The sequence below is a fragment of the Tamandua tetradactyla genome, chromosome 5, assembly GCF_023851605.1.
Source record: "Tamandua tetradactyla isolate mTamTet1 chromosome 5, mTamTet1.pri, whole genome shotgun sequence".
Taxonomy (NCBI): Eukaryota; Metazoa; Chordata; class Mammalia; order Pilosa; family Myrmecophagidae; genus Tamandua; species Tamandua tetradactyla.
Window position 1 is genome coordinate 87,400,123 of NC_135331.1, and position 21,885 is coordinate 87,422,007.

The window sequence follows — 21,885 nt, forward strand, 5'->3', positions numbered from 1 at the left end:
TTCCTTACCCCTTTCAGCCATGTTCTTTCAGTCTCACCCAGTCTGCTACTGCTTGTGCAACCTAGATGAATGGCCTAGTCGACTACTGGGCTGAGAGTAGCTACCAATGTCCCATACCAGGCTGGAGGTGTGATTTGGGGGATTTTATCCCTCACACCAGCGGTGAACAGCTCATCATCATCCCTAATTCTCTGACTACATCCTGTACTTTGTCCATAGATAACCATTTGCCTATTGTGCACAGCATATCCCCCTCATTAGGCCAGGCTGATTTTGCAGCTAAAATGAACCACACTAGTACATTTTAAATGCCATCAGGTCTTTGCCGTGCCTGGTAAAGACGCTGACAAAGAGAGGATGTGTAATTATGCTAGCCATTTTTTCCATTTCCACTCCTGAAAACATAATACCGTCTTCCCCTATGTCCCATAATCTTAGTAAACAAGCAACCATCCTCTTTCAGTTCTTCTGTTTAAACTTTTTTCGGTTAATTCTACTAATTCTGCAGGGCTATACTCCCTCATTACTTTTTCCTTCTGGGCAGGGTTCTCTTCCTGAGGGCCACTGGGATCCCTGGTTGCTTTCATCTTTTAAGTTATTAATGGCTTTGCTTGTTTAGGCTCGTTTGCAATTTCAACTTCCTCTTCCTATTCTCCCTCTTAGGCCCTCTTCCAGGGATCCCACACCTTTGGACCCCAGCCTTCCCTTTGGGTAGCCCCTCGGACCTGCCGCCATGGCATGCTTCCCCTTCATCTGTGCATTTTCACAACTTTACATGCCATTGCTTATAATGGTCCCTCTTGGGTTTGCACTTTTTCGCTAATACATCAGCATTGTTGGAACATGCAAACCTAATATTATTTTCTAAAGTTAAAGCCTCCTCTAATCTCCTTACTTCTGCTTCCACTTTTACCTGGGCTTTGGTAGCATATCCAGCTGCCCATAATGATAGCCAAGCAGGGGCTGCAGTGGCTTTTTTTCCTTGCGATTTCCATTTGCCCTCTCAGGTTCTTCTGCAGGACAAAAAAAAAAACCAAAAACACATTTCAGCTGGCGAATTCAGAGCATCCCCGTACTCACACACTGGACGGAAATGTTCTAAAAAATGGGCCACCTCCCTCCACATACTGGAAGTTGGTTGCCCCAGGATTTCCCCCAGATTCCTATTTCCATCAGCTTGTTTTGTTTTTATTTCCCTGACTGGCTTGCCAATTGTCCACCAAAGGTCATTGCGTACTTAAAAACCAAAAAAAAAAAAAAAAAGCAGGGCACGCCATATAGCAAAAAAGTAACTTACGGGCAACTTACAGACTGGGAAGCTGGTCATGGGTGTTTCCAGGACGTCCAGAGCAGTGCTCCTTGCTGCTGGTGAGTTACAGGGTAAGAACAGGGCATAGAGTCAAGTCGGGATTTGCAAGGTTGCAAACACATCTCTTTGAAGTTACTGATATGTAGCAGGAGTGGTTCTAGTACAGATAACTTTGTACTTACGAATGTACACGTGAGCTTTAAAATCCACCTTGGGGAGTTATCTTATATAGGAATTCATGACTTCACTGATTTATGGGCTCACATACTCCTGTAAAGTACACCTGATACATTCAGAACATGGATTCAAAGTGAAACAAGAGTCCTAAATTGGCAGTGAAAAGTGAGTCAAACACTTACTGAGTTAGGCACAAGTACATTACCCACTCTGATCTGTTGTTCTCATCTCCTAAAATGAAAGGGCTTAGCTAGATGTCTCATTCTCAAGTTATTTCTGGAAGGATGCTGAAACAGAAATGTCACATTCCTAGCAAGTGATGAACTAAATTTAAGAACCTTGGGGAGTGTCACCTGAGAATATGGGGCCTAACAGCAGAAGGGACCCAACATTTAGATCTCTTATGTACCAATTCCTTTTTTGTGTGTTTTTATTACTCCTCACTCCCACCACCCTGAATTAGGCATCTTTAACTTTCACAGGTGAACATATGGAGAGATGTAAAAGTTATATTGCTTATTTGTTGGTTGGTACAGGTTAGTTTGATCCCAGAGTAATTTGGTCAGTGAATAAAAAAGTATTGCAAAGTTCCCTGGGGGGCTGGAGAGAGAGGAGGGAATATTCAATTTTCCCATTTGAGGAATTCCTGGTATTCTTGCACCCAATGGGGCAGCCAAATCAATACATTGAGCCCTCAATCCTGGGGTTCACTATTAGGAAACTTACTCCTGCAAAGGTGAAGCTAAGCTTACTTAAAATTATGCCTAAGAGTCACCCCCAGAGAACCTCTTTTGTTGCTCAGATGTGGCCTCCCTCTCCAAATCAAGTTGGCAGGTGAATTCACTGCCCTCCTCCCTTACATGGGAAATGACTCCCAGGGGTGTAAATCTCCCTGGCAACACGGGACAGAAATCCCAGGATGAGCCAGGACTGGCCTAATGAGATTGAGAAAGTCTTCTTCCACAAATGGGAGAAGACAGAAATGACACAAAATAAAGTTTCAGTGGCTGAGAGATTTCAAACAGAGTTGAGAGGTTATCCTGGAGGTTATTCTTATGCATTACATAGACATCCCTTTTTAGTTTATGGTGTATTGGAGTGGCTGGAGGGAAATACCTGAAACTGTTGAGCTGTGTTCCAGTAGCCTTGATTCTTGAAGAAAACTGTACAATGATATAATTTTACAATGTGCTGTGTGACTGTGAAAACCTTAGGTCTGATGCTCCTTTGATCCAGGGTATGGACAGATGAGTAAAAAAATAAGGTTGAAAATAAATAAATATTGGGGGGGGGATAAAGGGTGGGAAATTGTGTGGTTTGAAATACTGGTGGCCAATAAGAAGGAGGGGTAAGGGGTATGGGATATATGAGCTTTTTCTTTTTATTTCTTTTACTGGAGGGAGATGCAAATGTTCTAAAAAATGATCACGGTGATGAATATACAACTATGTGATGATATGAGCCAGTAATTGTACACCATGTATGGACTGTATGTGTGTGAAGATTTCTCAATAAAAATTTGTATTTTAAAAAGTTACATTGCTTAAGAAAGAGCAATCATCGTTGATTCAGCAACGATGTTCAACCTGGATTCCAACCCAGGGATTTTTAGAGAGTATTGTCATATTGCTCCAAATCCTCAGGGCTTTTGCTTGTGTGCACCTGGTTCTAAGTTATGTTACCACACTGGGTTTCACAACTGCCTTAATTCTGTATAATTCAGAACAATTTTGTCAGATACACAATAGAAGGAATGATACAGGTTTAGTATTTAATTCAGAGGAGAGAGGGAATAAAATCCTGAAGGCCTGAGCCAAGAAGACCACTTTTGTACTTCCTTTCCTCTAGATACCTCATGCCCTACCTGCTGTCGGCCTGGAAGTAATCCCCTCCATATCCTCCTTGATTGGAGGCCCTGCCACAGTCCTCAAAACTTGAAGAGTGAGGGCCCATTTTAATTTCCTTGTCGCTAAAACAAATAGCATGCATTGGGTTAGCTTAAGCAACAGGTATTTACTGGCTAACGGTTTTGAGGCTGGGAGAATTCCAAAATTAAGGTGTCAAGTCATCATAGTGATGCTTTCTCCCCAAAGACTGGTGTTCTGGGGCTGGGTGCCAGCAATCCTTAGCTTTTCTGTCATATGGTAATGCACATGGCAGTAGCCTCTCTGACCTTTCCCTATGCTTCTAGTTTCCGTTAACTTTCAGCTTCTAGCTGTTTCTTCTGTGGCATTTTCTCTTTCTGTGACCTTTCCTATAAAGCCTTCAGTAATGGATTAAAACCTTGCCAGATTCAGGTGACCCAGACTTTAAGTAACCTCACCAAAATGTCCTGTTACAAGAGTTCAGGCCCACAGGAATGGATTAACTTTAAAATCATGTTTTTCTGAGGTACATAGTTCCAAACTACCATTATCCACCCTCTGGACCCTTAAAGGACATGTTCTTTCTACATGCAAGATACATCCATCCTGCTGAAACATCTCAAAAGCCTTAAGTCATTTCAGTAACAATGCTAAGTACAAGCCTCACCAAAACCAGCTATGGGTCTGGTTGTCCTAGGCACAATTCCTATGTGTGGACCCTATAAAACCTAGAAAACAAGTAACTGTTTCCAACATACAATGGGGGCGGGGGGGGGGGCACAGGATTAACATTTCCATTTCAAAATGGAGAAATTATAAGGAAAACAGGAATCACAGGTGAGCCCGCTCTCTTGGTCTGACAAGACATATTTGGCCCAAACCTCAGCTACCACGGTTCTGCCCTTGAAGTCATTCTCCTTTCAATCCATCCTTCTCTGTCTCCCTTTCAGTCCAGGCTGGCTGTGGTTCTGCTTATACAAATTTTGCAAAAGCCTTTTTGGCTTTGCATGCAGTTCACAGGGGGGCAAACCTTCAGACAAGAGAACTTTCCACAGATCTTATCCTGCTTAAGTGCATTTCTAATCCTGACTTCCACTGAAACGGATGAGCGGATTCAGTTAGCTCTCATATGGAGCCCTAGTCTCTTGGGACTTGATTTCCAGACGCTCAGGGAGGTCTGTGATAGAGCCAATTCTGGCCCTAGTCTCAGCACACTATCAGGATAGACTTAGAATTTTCCAGTCAATTTCTGGTTTCTTTGAGCTTGATAGTTCATTTCTCAGCTTATTATTTTCCTCTCTCATTTCAGTAGAATCTGCAAGTACAAGGCAGGCTGCACCTTTCACACTCAGCATGGAAATCTCTTCAGCTAAATATTCAAATTCTCTGCTTTTAAGCTCTGACTTCCATCCAACATCAAAACTCAATTTCACTGAGTTCTCTGCCACCTTAAACAAAGGATTACCTTTCTTCCAATTTCCCATGACACATTCATCATTTCCTTCTAAGGCCTCGACAGAAGTACCTTTAATATATATATTTCTACAATATTCTGTACATAAAAAATTATATTTTCTCTAAGATGATCCAAAGTTTCTCTAGAGATCTTGCTTATTTTTTAGCCCTTACAATTCTTCCTGCTTCTACCCATTACCCAATTTCAAAGCTGTTTCTACATTTTGGGGTATTTGAAATAGCATCACCACATTTTCCTGGTATGAAAAACTGTTTTAGTTTCCTTGTTGCTAAAGCAAATTTTGTGCAGTGGCTTGGCTTAAACAGTGGGAATTTATTTACTCGGTTTCATGGCTAGGAGAAGTTCAAAATCAAGGTATCATCAGCTCCCTTTAAAAAATCAATTGTATCTTGAGGGTGATGAAAATGTTGTGAAACAAGTTGCATGATAATTGCACAAAAGAATGAATGTACTAAATGCCACAGAAATGTACACTTTCAAATGGTTGATTTTGTGTGGCTTCCACAATAATAAAAGAAACAGTAAAAAAAAAAAAAATCAATTGTACAAACATGCCATAAAAGCCTGTTGTGAGATTATGTTACCTCAAAGCCTATTAAATCTTTTAATAAATTTTTGCCTTTAAAGAAGAACTGTCACTATTAGGGAAATGGCACATACAAAAACATCTTATCTTGCCTTGGAAATCTGGAAATAGAAAAGGAATTTAAGAGCTGTTTAGGTTTCAGGCCAGCTTCTAAAAAGGCACATTTACCCTCCCAGTAGGAGAACTGTAGCACTGTGAACGCTGGCTACAATATAAATCAATCTTAATGGACATGCGCATTTGTTGCAGAACCGCCTCCCTGCCACAGGGCTGCAGTCGCATTTGTGCCTGTCCTCTCTGGACAGCACAGATAATGCCTCTTTCCCATCACTACTTATGGGGGTAGGGAAGAGGTTGGAGATTGGAAAGACCTCCCCAAACACCTTCCACAAGAGAAGGAGGTTAGGGGAATCTCCAGAAATAACCCTGACTAGAGTTCTTCTAGATCATCCAAGGTTACTGAGTAGATGTTTCATTAAGATACACTGTAAGGTATATTTTAAAATGTATACTCCGATGTTCATAGCATTTTACTCACAATGGCCAAAAGGTGGAAACAACCCAAATGCCCATTTACAGGTAAAAGGATAAACAAAATATGGTCTCTACATAGAATGGCATATTAGCCTTAAAAAGAAATGAAGTTCTGAAAAATGTTTACACTGATGAACCCTGAAGATGTCATGTTAAGTGAAAGAGCAATAAGTCAACACAGCGGGACAAATATTACACAATTCCACATCTATGAAATAGCAAGGACACACCAATACATTGAGACAGAAAGGGGAATTAATGCCTAATGGCTGAAGGGTTTCTGTTAGGGGTATTGGATGGTGATGAGGGTAGCACATTGTAAATGTAATTATGTTGTATATATGTTTCCACAATTTTTTTAAAAAGAAAAAAAGAGCAGTGAAAGAGACAATGACAATTAAATGCAGTTAAATTAAATCCAGTGATCCTGGATCGGATCTAATAATGGAGGAGAAAAGGCCCAAAAAGGCATTATTGGAATACTGGAATAAAGACTGAAAATTTTATACCAAGATTCAAGTTCCTGAACTTAAATAACTGTACTTAAGGAAATGTACATGGAAGTACTATGTGTTGAAGGAGCATGACGTATACAACCTACTCTCATGTTCAGAAAATTGACAGATAAATAGATAGATATTTAGATAGATAAATGGATGGATGGATGGATACAATGACACATACAGCATACATGGCAAAATGTTAAAATTGGTGGATCTTGGTATTTTGGCGGGGTGTGTGTTCTCTGTGTCATTTTTGTATTAGTTTTGCAACTGCCTATAACTTTGAAATTATTTCAAAATAAAATGTTTAAAACTTTTTCTTTAAAAATCTAAGTCAGCTAGGACATTTCCTAATATAACTTAATTAAGACAACTTAATTGAACACCATAAGTACACGGAACCTTGAGTAGGGCATGAGATTTTGTTGGTTTGTCCAGAGTGATGTCCTGATAAATCCCAGAATGATTTGAACAGTGAATAAAAAAGCATTTGCAAAGTCCCCTTCTGGGAATGGTGAGAAAGGAGGAAAATTCAAATTCCCCAACTTGAATTCTTGATATTCTCACAAGCAGTGCAGACAACCAAAGCAATAAACTGAGCCCCCAATCTTGGGGTCTGTTCACATGAAACTTAACCCCACAAAGGATAGGCTAAGTCTACTTAAAATTAGGCCTAAGAGTCACCCCAAGACAACCTCTTCAGTTACTCAGATGTGGCCTCTCTCACCAGCCAACACAACAAGCAAACTCACTGCCCTCCCCCGTCTACGTGGGACATGACTCCCAGGGGTGTGGACCTTCCTGGCGATGTGGGACAGAAATCCTAGAATGAGCTGGGACTCAGCATCAAGGGACTGAGAAAGCCTTCTCAACCAAAAAGGAGAAGAGGGAAATGAGGCAAAATAAAGTATCAATGGTTGAGAGATTCCAAACAGAATCGAGAGGTTATCCTGGAGGTTATTCTTACGCATTAAATAGATAACACCTTGTTAGTCAAGATGTAATGGAGAGGCTGGAGGGAACTGCCTGAAAATGTAGAGCTGTGTTCCAGTAGCCATGTTTCTTGAAGATGATTGTATAATGATACAGCTTTCAAAATGTGACTATGTGATTGTGAAAACCTTGTGTCTGATGCTCCTTTTATCTACCTTAGCAACAGAAGAGTAAAACATATGGAATAAAAATAAATTATAGGGGGAACAAATGTTAAAATAAACTTAGATTGAAATGCTAGTGATCAATGAAAGGGAGGGGTAAGGGGTATGGTATATATGAATTTTTTTCTGTCTTTTTATTTCTTTTTCTGAATTGATGTAAATGTTCTAAGAAATGATGATGATGATGATATGCAACTATGTAATGATATTGTGAATTATTGACTATATATGTAGAACGGAATGATCATATGTTAAGAATGTTTGTGTTTCTTTCTTGTCATTTTTTTAAAATTAAAACTTACTTTAAAAAAATTAAAAAATCCCGTCAGCTTTTTTCAGAGAAATTGACTAGTTGTTACTAAAATTTATATGAAAATACAAAGGACCTAGAATTTACTCCTATAGAATGAGAGTAAGCTCAAAGGCAATGGTGGATTTGTACAGAGGTCGGGTTTTACAAATGACTATGAGTGCTGAATCATTGTACTGATATCTCATTTAGTCTCCAGTACCTGAGAGAAGCTAAAAATAAAAACCTAAAATTGTGGAATTGTGATCCATACCAAACCCTCTGAAATCTCTTCTACAACTAATTGTTGCAATGTACTTGGAAATTTATTGCTTTTTTGTATATATGTTATTTTTCACAAAGAAAAAGGAAAAAAAGAAAGAAGGAAGAGTTTAATAGAGAAGATGGGATTTAACAAATGAATATGACTGCTGAATCAATGTATTGATATTTCTTTTGGTCTCCAGTGTCTTGGAGCTGCTAGAAGTAAAAATGAAAAATCATGCAACTGTAACCCATGCCAAATTTTAAAATCTGTTGTATAACTACTTGTTTAAAAGGTACTTGGACATTTATTGCTTTTTTTGTATATGTTATTTTTCACAATTAAAAAATATTAACAATACTGATTGTACATGTAGATTGGAATGATTTCTAATTGTTTTGTTAATTCTTTTTTTAATTAATAAAAAAAAAATATTAACAAAACAAAACAAAAAAAGGACCTAGAGTACCAAAACAGTTTCAAAAAAGAACAAAGGTGCAGAGCTTATACTTTCTGATGACAAAAGTAACATAAATCTGCAGTAATTCTAACAGTGTGATAATGGGGGGTCTGCTATAAGGACAGACATACAGATCAATGGAACAGACTATAGAGCTCAGAAAACCACCCAGACAAGGTCAGCTGATGTTCTCAGAAGTGCCGAAGTGACGCCTTGGAGAGGGACAGTCTTTTCTATCGGTGATGCTGGAACAACAGAAAACCTAGATCTCAGTCGAGTTAAATATAGCTTTCTTAAATACCAAAGGTCCTGATTTGTTGCTGGCCGTTGCTGCGCAGAGCCTGGGCTTGGGGACAGCACCTATGGCCGCGGGTCCAGCACAGGAGGCACAGTGCCAAGTGCAGAGGCCGGAGCCAGGACAGAGGGCCCAGGGCCCAGACAGACAAGCACTTGGCGCTGAGACGCCGGCTCTGTCTGGCACCCCACATCTCTTGGTCCACAGTAGGTATTGCTTCCATGCATGCCCTGGCACACACACAGAGCACCTAGAAAATAATCATTTTCTAACTTCAAGATGATCAGACCCAGAACTGTAGAATTCTCTAGAGAATACATTGCCATCCCTAGAAGAAGTGATGTTTTGGATAGCAGAAAGCATCTTTTTCTTCTTTTTTCTTTTGGCGTGGGGAGGTGTGCACAGAAGAAAAATAACCATAGGTAGGTGAGGAAAAAATTTTAAAAATCGATTGAATATCTTCCCTGATGCCATTCTCACTTCCTGTCTTTCTTTGCCAGGTTTCAGAAGGCAAGTGGCTATGCTAATAAGACTGACTTTATAGGGTCTTTGAATTCAGAATATTGCTATATTAATAACAGATACACTTACTGTTATTTCTGGGCTTTAATAGGAGTTCAGGCCGCAAAACAAGGGGAAAAAAGACATTAAAACAACAAAAAATTTACTGTTTCATAAATGTCAGGGAAGTGGGCAGGAACATACATTTGGGCTAAAAGTAGAGATGAGGTTATTTTAGGGGCCAACATTGGGGATTTCTGAGGAATCTTTGTGGTAAGAATGAGAAACGGTGACTGCCAGCACCCCGCACCCTAATGGATCGCCCTAAATCCCTCCCCTTGCGTGCCCCTTAAGGTGACTGGTGCTGCTCAGAGGCAAGGGGCAACTTCTCGCACCGTCCATTAAAAAGACATTTCAACTTAACGTGGTGATCGGACTTGCGGGGTTTTGTCTGACAGCGGGACGCTGAGATCAACAGGCTCCATCCCGCCGTCCAGGGGCTGGGGGTGGGGGGAGGACGGGGGAGGAGAGGGGAGGGGGAAGATTGGGAACGGGTGGGCAGGTCCGGAGGCTGGGAGGGCCCTGGAGTCCAGAGCTGCAGAGTAATTCCTGAGGAACTTAGGTCAATTTACGCCTCCAGACGCCCGGACAGGCCGAGGGGTTCGAGCCGGCGGGGGAACGGGAGGCAGAGAGACACCAGCAGGCTCCGCACCCACTTCTCCGACCCGCTGTCAGGACCAGACAGGCTAGGCGCGCGCGCTCCCCTGGGGCGCTGCGGACCCTCTCTTCTCGCGTCCGGCCGCCCAGTTCATCTGTCTTGATTTTTTGAGCGGTGCAAAACTTTCCAACTTTTCCGTCTGTTAAATCGGCTAGCGTGAGAGAAACGTTAAAGGTTTCTCCTCCTTGCCCCTTGCCTCCTTTCTGATTGTTTGAAGATACAATCAGAAAACGTTGGCGCCGGCTTGGCAGCAGAGCGGCCAGCCCCGCCCCGTCCTTCACGGTTCCAGCTGAGTCATTCTGGCTCGGGCTCCTGTGCCCTGTTTCGGGCACTGCCTAGAACCTTCTCCAGTTTTGTGGGCCCCAGGGTGGGGAGCGCCTTGTCACTGCCTTTGGGAATGTTCTGCAACAAACGAACTGCCCCGCCCGAGTCTCCCAACCCCCAAAACCCGCCCCGCCCTGGAACAAGAAACTTAGTCACTGCTCTATATTTAACTTCCAGAAGATTCCATGAACTACGCCAGGTCTGCCATGGTAATGGGGCTCCCTTCCTCTCCCCTCCTTCCAACAGAGTAGTCCTTTTTCGGAAGAGGAGGGGGTACCTAGCTGGGAGATGCGGGAGGAACGGGGTGGGGGTAGGGGGATGGTCCTGAGCCAGATGCTGGAACAGCTGCTAGGAGGGGAGTCCCTGGCTGATCACAGACCCCATGGTGCTCCTAATGTATGCAGAACCCCTGACGTTCACTGTTATTCCCTTGCTCTGTGGCCACTTGTTTTCCTCTGTTTAAAGAATAAAACGATTTGATCCATGAGCCTGAGTGGGAAGGAGTCAAAAATAGGGAGAGTGAGGACATGGAGGTTCAATCATGAGCTCTGAAATTATCAGGGTGACCAGACCAAGTTACTCAACCTCTCTGAGCCTCTGTGCTCACCTCTGAAAATGAAATGGTTTGCAAATGGACTCTGCCTGAAGATCTAAGACAATTTCTGTGAGAAACTGGTAGTAATGCCACAGCCTACCAGTGGTCCTCAACCTGTGAGCACCTCAGTAAGAAACACAGGTGGGTCAGATCTGAGACTATGGACTCCAGCAAAAGGAGGGACAGGGAGGCCAACTGCAAGTGTGTTCTGAGTGACCCGCATTGAACTAATACCTTAGAAGTGTTCTTTTATTAATCCTCATGCCACCATCCCCTGAAATAGATTGTTAGTTCTATTTTAGAGATGAGCAAATAGACACAAATAATCTAGGTAACTTTAAAGTACTTCACAGTTTAAAAAAGAAAAGAGAAGCAGCCTCTACAAAGTACAGCTCAGATGCAAACCCAGATCTTCCCCTTCTCAGGTTTTATTCAAGCTGTTGGATATCCCCAGGAACCCCCTATCATTGGAGCCTTTGCCATTTGGTTAAGAATGCCTGGTTCTAGTATAGCTCAATGCAATACCCGGAAACATCCCAGTCTACGGTGGGCTGATAATTAAAAAGTATTGGTAGATCTTTTTTTTCTGTAAAATTCTTTTTCTGTTTTTGTTTTATTTTTCTGTTGTCTTTATTTCTTTTTCTGAACTGATAGAAATGTTCTGGGAAATGATCATGATGATAAATATGCAACTATGTGATGATATCGTGAATTGCTGAGTGTATGTGTTGGTAATGTTTGTGTTTCTTTCTTGTAATTTTTTTTTAATTAATAAAAAAAATTTTTTTTTAAGTATTGGTAGAGTTCCTTGAGGGACTGGAAAAATATATATATACGGATCTATTAAACTTTCCCATTTGGGAAACCCCTGGGGCTCTCTCAAACATTAGGGACTCCAGGAACCAAGCCCTTGTTTTTGAGCTTGCCCTTACAAACTTATTTCTGTAATGGTGAAGCTAACAATACCTATAAAGAGGCCTAAGAGTTGCTTTCAGGAAACCTCTTCATTGTGCATGTGGTCTCTCTCTAAGTTTAACTCTGCAAGGAAAATCATTATCCAAGGAAAAGCATATCTATATGCTATGGGGGACATGGCATTCTGGGGTAAAAGTCTCTCTGACAATGTGGTACATGACTCCCAGGGATGAGTCTAGCCCTGGCATCATGAGATCAACAATGCCTAATGGACCAAAAGGGGGAAAAGAAAAGTAACAAAACATCAGTGGCTAAGAGAGTTCAAATAGGTCAAGAGGCTATTCTGGAGGCTACTCTGAAGCAAGTTTCAGCTAGATATTGCTAACAACCAACATCATGTCTGTTAACCATAAAGAACACCTAGGGCTCCAACTGAAAAATCTATAAAAGTTTCAAAACCAAGTTTACTTTCCTAAAACCCATCACCTCCTGAGGGTTCCTAGGCTAGCTAAGCCCTGAAAATCAGAGGGGCCAGCCTCTCCAAGAATATCAACTAATTCCATCCCCCTATCCTATATTGTCATTACCCTTTTCAACATGAAAAAGTTAGAATGGGCATAGTCCAAAGATCCCTATAGAGTAGGAGAAGGATCAAAGGAGGAGGAGAGAGAAGATAGGATTTAACAAATGAGTACGACTGCTGAATCACTACACTGATATTCTTTTAGTGTCCAGTGTTTTGATGCAGCTAGAAGGAAAACGTGAAACTGGTATGGCAACCCATACCAAACTATGAAATCTGTTCTGTAACTACTTGTTAAAATGTATTTGAAAATTATTGCTTTTTCTTTATTTTTTTTTTTTTGGTATACGTATTTTACATTTAAAAAAAACACATAAAAAAAAATGCCTGAGTCTAGATTTCATAATCAGTTATCTTTTTAAAAAATTATGTTTTACAGCAGTTATAGGTTTACAGAAAAATGCAGAAAGTAGGGTTTCCATATACCCCCACCCTAGTTTTCTCTATTATTAACATTAGTGTGATACATCTGTTAAAATTGATGAGTCAAATATTATAATTAAAATATTAACTAATGTCCACACATTCATTAGGGTTCACACTTTGTGTCATACAGTTCTATAAGTGTAGCTTTGTGGGTTTTTTTCAATTTATTGTGGTAATATATGTACAACATAAAACTTCCCATTTTAACCTCAGTTATCTCTTTCCCTTTCTTCGGCTACTGTTGCAGTAAGCCATTCTTGGCCCTGTAAAGTACCTGCCAGCTTGGGGAACCTGAGCCCTGATCTTTCCAAACACGGAACCCAATGAAAACCTACTTCCAAAATAAATTAAAGTTCTGGAAAAGCTCCATGGATTTGTACAGGTACCTGAGACACCAATAGAACTTATGGCTGGGTTTCATCCTTGGAAAGACAAAATTCAGATGTTCCTTTCTCATCAGGGAATGGAACATGACTATAAAAGAGGTTTAGGCCAATCCAAAGAAGGAGATTTAACTCAAAAGGTATGCCTGTTGTAGTACTGCCCACTTTGACCACAGTGCATATCTGACTGATTCATGAGACAAAAGAATTTTTAGTGGATTTTTTTCTGCCACTGCAGCAGCAGCAAGATTTGTGGCCCTATCATCATCTCATCTGCCAAGCCATGAACACAGTGACTCTCTGACCTCCAAGCCAATAGGAAAGTATCCTAAAGTTCAAGAGATTTGGGAGGGAAAGGAGTAAATCCAGAGCTCCTGCTGGTAGCAGCTGGTGGTGAGGGGGTTTCCATAGGAGGAGGTGAGGTATCAGCAATGCTGATATAGAGGATGGAAGTTTGGCGAGTCTCCAGTATGAGAGTGCATAGAAAGAACTGGAAATTTTCTGAAGTCTGACCAGTTACACTAGATTGAAGTGATTCATTGGGAGTCACGTCTAAAGGTAAAAGTTAAGCCTACGTGCACACACCAACACACATAGGATTATTAATCTCTTTGCAATATCAATTTCGATCAGGCTCAGCAAATTTTATAACAAGCAACTGAATACCTTTGGATTCCAGGAAAGGTGTGTCTTCTTTTTCCATTTGCACGTAGTTCTTTTCCTTTATTCTGAGTTCAAGTTCTAGTGTTCAAAATGATGGCAGGAATGCCAAAATAATAATAATAATAATAATTAGTGTTATCCTATCCTCCATGAAATAATTCAAAGATACTTCCTTATAACATCCATAATAATTATCAGCCTCCTCTATCTACTATTTGAGCCATAACTCGAATTTCATTGGTTCTTCACCACCCCATTTCAGGCAGAACTTAGGTTTTTTTCAATTTATCTATTCTTCCAAATTACAGGGGCACACAGGGAGTGTTTCACAAGTGCTAACAAACAAATCTCTCCTGCCAGACACTTTGGCAGTGCTATTGGGTTCTACAGTGTTTTTACTGGGCTGCAGCGGCTGCCTTGGAGCCCTCACAGCGCCAAAGCTGCCTGGGGAGCCATTAGGTAACTACCAGGAAAGGTATATTGTGGGTGGACAGGTGTGTGTGTGCTTGCCAGGAGAAGAATGCCAAGTGAGTAGAGTTCAAAAAGAGGCTTTTCAACCTCCACCCAAAACTGCCTTCACCCAACTTGTGCTCTCATGTTTTTTGCCTCAAGACTTGTTGGTGAAGTAATGAGTAATTTTTCCATGGGTTATGAACCCAGTGCTATTGTTCTAAAGACCTTCCCGTTTCACTTGTGGCAGCTAAGAAGGGGTCTGGAATTCCTACAAAGGATGAAAGGACCAAAGCCAAAAGAAATTACCAAATGCAACTGCCTTTAAGACAGGAGGGTGGAAAATGCTCAGGAAGGTAGAAATCTAGGCCAAAAGACTAAGAAGGTGAATTAAACCCACGCAAATAATTTGGGACTTCAAAGAAGCCAGAACTAGAACCTGGGGTCCCTCCATATAGAATCACCGTGACATAGTTTGTCTAAAAAGAACCGTGTTTCTACCAACTGTAGATTGAAATGCGATCCTTCCTCCCCAGCAGGCCTACCACCTCCTCACATTTAACCTAAAAGTGGTGGACAGTTTGGGGGCTGTAGGGTCAGAGCTGATGATCGAATTCGGGACTACAAGGCTGACGCCTGGCTCCGTGCACCCAGGGGCTGTGATAAAAATTGGGCACCAGGAAGGACGCAAGGAGGGGTGGCTAGGATCACAGGCTTGAAAGCGTGAGGGAAAGGGAGCAGCCCAAAAGGCCTTTAAGACAACCGCTGTTCTATGGAAAATTTTATTTTCCCAACGCTTGGGTTCAGCCGGAGGCAAAGGGGAGCGGCTCCTTGCGGGGGCGCAACAGGCCCAGCCCTACCCACCCGCCCTGCTCAGCGTCTCCTTCCTCGGCGACAGGCACCTTTATCTTAGAACCGCCTGTTTAATCGGACGGATTTTCTATAGAAAATTCACAGCGTCCCCCACCCCCCCGCCAAAATACTTTGTCCTTGTAGGTTAAAGATGATGCTTAAAATCGTATTACATTATCCCTGTACTTCTCATTCCCAGTTTAAAATCTAGAAGAAAAAAAAAGAGGCAGATGACACAGCGCTTGCTCATGCGCCCCAGGCTACTCGGCCTCTCCGCGCCCCGCGTTCGCAGCCAAGGCCCCCCCCTTCGCCGACCGCCACCGTCCAATCACCGCCCAATGACACGCCCCTGAAGAAACTCAGAACTTTGTCTTCCGAGCGGGGGAGGGGCAGGGGAAGAGGCGAGTTTAGGGGCATAATCCTACAGTGAGCCCCCAACTAGTTTTAATGCCACAAACCTCGCATCCCTCCAATGAAAAGCCTAGTGCTGGCCCTTCCGGTCAATCCCAAACTGATTAAGGGACTGGTGACCCCTTAATAACCCTGGAGAACCCCTCCCTCCCCCAATCCCCCCATCTCCTCCCTCCTCCCCCGCCCCCTCCAGGCTCCCGCCCGGTCCAGTCTACCCCAGAAGAGTCTGGAGAGTTCTGGGAGGGGCGGGACCGCGGACGCTGATTGGTCCCAGGGCTCAAGGGGGGCAGACACCAGAGGAAACCCCTGGAACATTCCCGACCCGCCGGCCCCGCCAGGCTCGCTGACTGGCTGAGCAGGGAGAAGGCGGGACTCAGGGAAGACCTTTAAACACAGGACGGCGCAATCGCCGACAAGCAGCAAACCTGACAGGAGAGTTGCGGTTTTTCGTCTTCTCTTCGCGAGTGCCTCTTCTGCACGACCGCATCTCGGGATAGCGAGTCCGTGTCAGGCTCTCAGCAAAGGCCGAACTCCTTCTCGTCGATTGTTTTGCCGCCGCCGCCAGGCGAGAGTGTCAGCGCGACCCGACTGCAGAGGTCCGGCATGGCTAAAACCACGGCCATCGGCATCGACCTGGGCACCACCTACTCGTGTGTGGGGGTGTTCCAGCACGGCAAGGTGGAGATCATCGCCAACGACCAAGGCAACCGCACCACCCCCAGCTACGTGGCCTTCACCGACACCGAGCGGCTCATCGGGGATGCGGCCAAGAACCAGGTGGCGCTGAACCCGCAGAACACGGTGTTCGACGCCAAGCGGCTGATCGGCCGCAAGTTCGGCGACCCGGTGGTGCAGTCGGACATGAAACACTGGCCTTTCCAAGTGATCAACGATGGAGACAAGCCCAAGGTGCAGGTGAGCTACAAGGGGGAGACCAAGGCGTTCTACCCCGAGGAGATCTCGTCCATGGTGCTGACCAAAATGAAGGAGATCGCCGAGGCGTACCTGGGCTACGCGGTGACCAACGCGGTGATCACGGTGCCGGCCTACTTCAACGACTCGCAGCGCCAGGCCACCAAGGACGCGGGGGTGATCGCCGGGCTCAACGTGCTGAGGATCATCAACGAGCCCACGGCGGCCGCCATCGCCTACGGGCTCGACAGGACGGGCAAGGGGGAGCGCAACGTGCTCATCTTCGACCTGGGCGGCGGCACCTTCGACGTGTCCATCCTAACGATCGACGACGGCATCTTCGAGGTCAAGGCCACGGCGGGGGACACCCACCTAGGCGGCGAGGACTTCGACAACAGGCTGGTGAACCACTTCGTGGAGGAGTTCAAGAGGAAGCACAAGAAGGACATCAGCCAGAACAAGCGGGCCGTGAGGCGGCTGCGCACCGCCTGCGAGAGGGCCAAGAGGACCCTGTCGTCCAGCACCCAGGCCAGCCTGGAGATCGACTCCCTGTTCGAGGGCATCGACTTCTACACGTCCATCACCAGGGCACGGTTCGAGGAGCTGTGCTCCGACCTGTTCCGGAGCACCCTGGAGCCCGTGGAGAAGGCCCTGCGCGACGCCAAGCTGGACAAGGCGCAGATCCACGACCTCGTGCTGGTGGGGGGCTCCACTCGCATCCCCAAGGTGCAGAAGCTGCTGCAGGACTTCTTCAACGGGCGCGACCTCAACAAGAGCATCAACCCCGACGAGGCGGTGGCCTACGGGGCGGCGGTGCAGGCGGCCATCCTGATGGGGGACAAGTCCGAGAACGTGCAGGACCTGCTGCTGCTGGACGTGGCGCCCTTGTCGCTGGGGCTGGAGACGGCCGGGGGCGTGATGACCGCCCTGATCAAGCGCAACTCCACCATCCCCACGAAGCAGACGCAGATCTTCACCACCTACTCGGACAACCAGCCGGGCGTGCTGATCCAGGTGTACGAGGGCGAGAGGGCCATGACGCGGGACAACAACCTGCTGGGGCGCTTCGAGCTGAGCGGCATCCCCCCGGCGCCCAGGGGCGTGCCCCAGATCGAGGTGACCTTCGACATCGACGCCAACGGCATCCTGAACGTCACGGCCACCGACAAGAGCACGGGCAAGGCCAACAAGATCACCATCACCAACGACAAGGGCCGCCTGAGCAAGGAGGAGATCGAGCGCATGGTGCAGGAGGCCGAGAAGTACAAAGCGGAGGACGAGGTCCAGCGCGAGAGGGTGTCTGCCAAGAACGCCCTGGAGTCGTACGCCTTCAACATGAAGAGCGCCGTGGAGGATGAGGGGCTCAAGGGCAAGCTCAGCGAGGCCGACAAGAAGAAGGTGCTGGACAAGTGCCAGGAGGTGATTTCCTGGCTGGACGCCAACACCTTGGCCGAGAAGGACGAGTTTGAGCACAAGAGGAAGGAGCTGGAGCAGGTGTGTAACCCCATCATCAGCGGGCTGTACCAGGGCGCCGGCGGCCCCGGGGCGGGTGGCTTCGGGACTCAGGCCCCCAGGGGGAGCTCTGGGTCTGGCCCCACCATTGAGGAGGTGGATTAGGGCTCCTTCCCTTTTTGCCCATATTTGTTTTTTTTTTTTTGTTTTTTTTTTTTTTTTTTTAAAGGAAAGACAGAGAGAAGGAAGGAAGGATAGAAGGAAGGAAGGAAGGAAGAAAGGGAAACATCTTTAAACATTTTCTTGTTTTATTGTATTTTGTTTTTCCGTTTTTTTGTTACATGGGCTGGGGCCGGGAATCGAACCGAGGTCCTCCGGCATAGCAGGCAAGCACTTTGCCCGCTGAGCCACCGCGGCCCGCCCCCATATTTGTTTTTGAAACGTTTGGGGTCATGGGCATTGCATTGTCCTGTATTTTTTCCACTTTCTGCTTCCTATTTCGGTTCATTATAAAGTTAAGCTTATAAGTTGATAATTAGCAGGCTTGCTTTTTTAAAAAATGTCTTATTTCATTGCGATATAACCAATGTGTTTGTTATATTTGTTTACATTTAATGTAAGTTTGACACTAGAAGGCTGTTTTGTTCCCCTACCCTCTCAGTTCCCAGACGAATCAACACTGCCACCCTCTGTCTGATATTTTGTTTTTCAAAACATGTCAAATTCAGGGAATGTTTAATTTTGTAATTTGTTTACGATGAAAAATAAAATGTTTAAAATGTTTTAGCATGTCTGTTCTTTGTATTTGGGTAGGGATAGTGGGTTCTTCTCTGTTTCTGAATTCCATGGAGTTCTGTAGACACTGAATGGAACACTTCTTTTGTGGGAGGGGGATACTCACATCCAAACCATGGCTAACTTGTGGGAGAATAACAAACATCCAGGCTAGGAAGAATGTAAAAATTGGCGGTGCCCATTTTGACTGGGATAGGGCTTATTTCCGGGGGCCACAAAAGGGTGTTAGTTTTGATTGATTAGGTAAGGTTTCTTGCTTACCTTCCTGCACTTAATGTCTGCAGAGCCCTTGACCTTTTTTCTTACTTTTGACCTTAGTCTTCCAGGCTTTTATCTAGATTATAAACTTTTGTGGTGGATAAAATGGCAAAATGAGATGTGGACTTCAACGCTGGCTCTGGGAATATTAGCTGTGTGAACAAATGGAAATTATTTAGCCTCTTCTAGTTGTTGCCCTCTGAAAACAAAGCATTACCTCTGAATGGCCTCACTTCCAAAGCAAATTAGCTTCCTTAGTGAAGGTTTTCTGGAGTTAGCCATCCAGGGTTGGGGCATGGCAGCAAAAGAGGGATGAACCAGGTACTGTATCAGGTTCTTGGTTCTTCAGTCACCGCACCACCCTCTGAAGTAGATATTCAAAAGGTTTTTTCCCTCATATCAGGAGGTGAAGGTATTCACTTCAGCTGCACATCCAGGCAAAGGTCAGAGTAGCAAGTGCCAGTTTGGGGGCCAACCTTTTTTTTTTTTACTGTCTCAATATTGTTAATTTTTTATTGTGCCTCCTAGGAGCTAAGTGATGGTTTAACAATTACACATTTAGCATCAGTAGCCTCTTTGTTCTTTCTATGGTTCATCTAAAAACAATGGCAATGTAAAGCAATAGCAAATGTAATTATGAGAAAATAAGGGAGACAGACAGCTGGGAAGATCAAGGTAATGGGTTTCTCTTCCACACACATTTTCTTCTTAAGGGTTCTTCCTGTTGTAGTAGTTGTCCATAGCATCTCCTTTAGCCTGAGAACTCCAATACCTTCCCCCCAGCAGAACAGCTTGGAAATGTCTACTTAAAAATCAGTCAGATTAAGGTTCCATGGTTATACCTTGTTATATCTTTGTCCTCTGAGAAAGTCACATCTTTGGGAATGACGGTATTGGAAGCCCAACTTTGAAAACTTGCAAAGAAAAAAGACAAGAATTCCTTTGGCTCCTGGGCAAAAAGACCTATGATATTCATAAAATAGGTGAACCAATGACCCACCATGTAATATAACTTCTTTGGGAAAAGATTGCAGGAATTGGGGATTATTTCCTCTCTTCCACTTGCTAGGCAGTAAAGGAAACACATCTTATTTTAAGCCATTAGAGTCACGATTCTTCACCCCAGTTGCATTATAACATCATTTGGGGAAGCTAAAATGATTTTATATAGATATAGATGCCCAGGCCTCACCCAAGCCATCTTAGAATCTCTGAGAGTGGGCTGGGTACTTGCATATATTAAAAGGTGCCCAGATGTTTTCAACATGAAGTGAAGGTTGAAAACTACTGCAAACAGAAGCTACTGATTTTATTTTTTAGGAGGTATGGGAGGTGACAGAAGGAGAAAGTGTGCTTTGGGTGGCAGTAGCTGGTGGTAAGGGGTTTGTTTCATGCTGAGTTAAGAGCCTGAAGGTATGAAATGCTTTAAAGGGTTGATTCAGCTATGATAAACACTAAGGAAATCTCCAGCAATGGCTTAAAGGGATGGAAAAGAGAATTCCAGAGGCTGAAGAAATTAAGTTCATGACTCGTTGGGTAGGAAAGTTAATTATCAAGAAACACCATCAGAATATGAGAAGGCACTGCCTGCCAAGGTGACATGTACACATTTTGGAACTGAAAAGCAGTCACTTGACACTATCTACCACAGGTAAAATTCAGAGCCGTGAGCCAAGAAATGAGAAATGTGTCAACAAGCAAGTGAATAATGCTTTTTTTTTTTTTTACCTGTACAACTGAGCTTTTAAAAATTGTTTGTTTTTTATTGATGAAACAACGTACAAACACGAACATTCTTAACATATGAACATTCCATACTTGGTGTGCAATCAGTGGCTCACAATATCATCACTTAGTTGAATATTCATTACCATGATCATTTCTTAGAACATTTGCAGCACTCCAGAAAAAGAAAGAAAAAACTCAAGACATAGCATACCTCTTACCCCTTCCTCTCATTGACCACAGTATTTTCCTCTACCCAATTTATGTTAACCTTTGGTCCCCCTATTGTTTATTTATTTTTAATCCATATGTTTTACTTATCTATCCATAAGGTAGATAAAAGGAGCATCAGAACAAGGATTTTGCAATCACAGTCATTTTGCGAAAGCTGTATCATTATACAATCATCTTAAAGAAATATGGTTACTGGAACGCAGCTCTACAGTTTCAGGCAGTTCCCTCTAGCCTCTCTAATACCCCTTAAACTAAAAAGGGGGATATCGATATAACGCGTAAGAATACCTACAGGATAACCTCTCAACTCTGTTTGAAATCTTTCAGACACTGACACTTTATTTTGAATCATTTCTCTCTTCCCCGTTTCCGTCCAAAAGGTTTTCTCAGTCCTTTGATGCTGAGTCCCAGCTCATTCTAGGATTTCTGTCCTACATTGCCAGGGAGGTTTACACCCGTGGGAGAATAATAAAATTCTTGAATTTTTTGATGGAAGGTTAAAACTTTGGAGGAAAGGAGGGCAGGTGGAAAGATACTCGCAGAGGAGGAAAGTAAAAGGATACGTTTCCTGCACTCACAATGGTCTCCTTCCAAACTTTACTTATACTCATGGCACCTAAATTATGTTACTCAAAAAAGAATCTGATTGTGTGTGGTTTATAACCCTCCAGTCGTAGGTAGTTTTCTCAAAAGATGAAGAAAAAGATGCCAACGCACATTCCCAAACTCATTTTTTTATAAACGAGGGGGTAGTGAAGGGCATAGAAAGGT

At 43.8% G+C, this 21,885-nt stretch overlaps 1 protein-coding gene and 1 long non-coding RNA gene across 2 annotated transcripts; one reads left to right on the forward strand and one right to left on the reverse strand.

Annotated features, from left to right (window-relative positions):
• Nucleotides 1–915: 915 nt before the first annotated feature.
• Nucleotides 916–15,891, reverse strand: LOC143684413 (uncharacterized). Its single transcript, XR_013176029.1, has 4 exons — nt 15,786–15,891; nt 14,029–14,103; nt 1,298–1,365; nt 916–1,013 (listed from the first exon to the last, which is right to left on the reverse strand). It is a non-coding gene; the product is annotated as an uncharacterized LOC143684413 (long non-coding RNA).
• Nucleotides 15,892–16,077: 186 nt separating this feature from the next.
• Nucleotides 16,078–18,293, forward strand: LOC143684414 (heat shock 70 kDa protein 1). The gene has a single exon (XM_077161360.1). The coding sequence runs from the start codon at nt 16,342–16,344 to the stop codon at nt 18,265–18,267; it is 1,926 nt and encodes a 641-aa protein (XP_077017475.1). The 5' UTR covers nt 16,078–16,341; the 3' UTR covers nt 18,268–18,293.
• The last annotated feature ends 3,592 nt before the right edge of the window (nt 18,294–21,885 follow it).

What these genes read in the sequence shown, in the direction of transcription:
- LOC143684414 (XM_077161360.1), top strand. Translation starts at nt 16,342, where the DNA reads ATGGCTAAAACCACGGCCATCGGCATCGACCTGGGCACCACCTACTCG.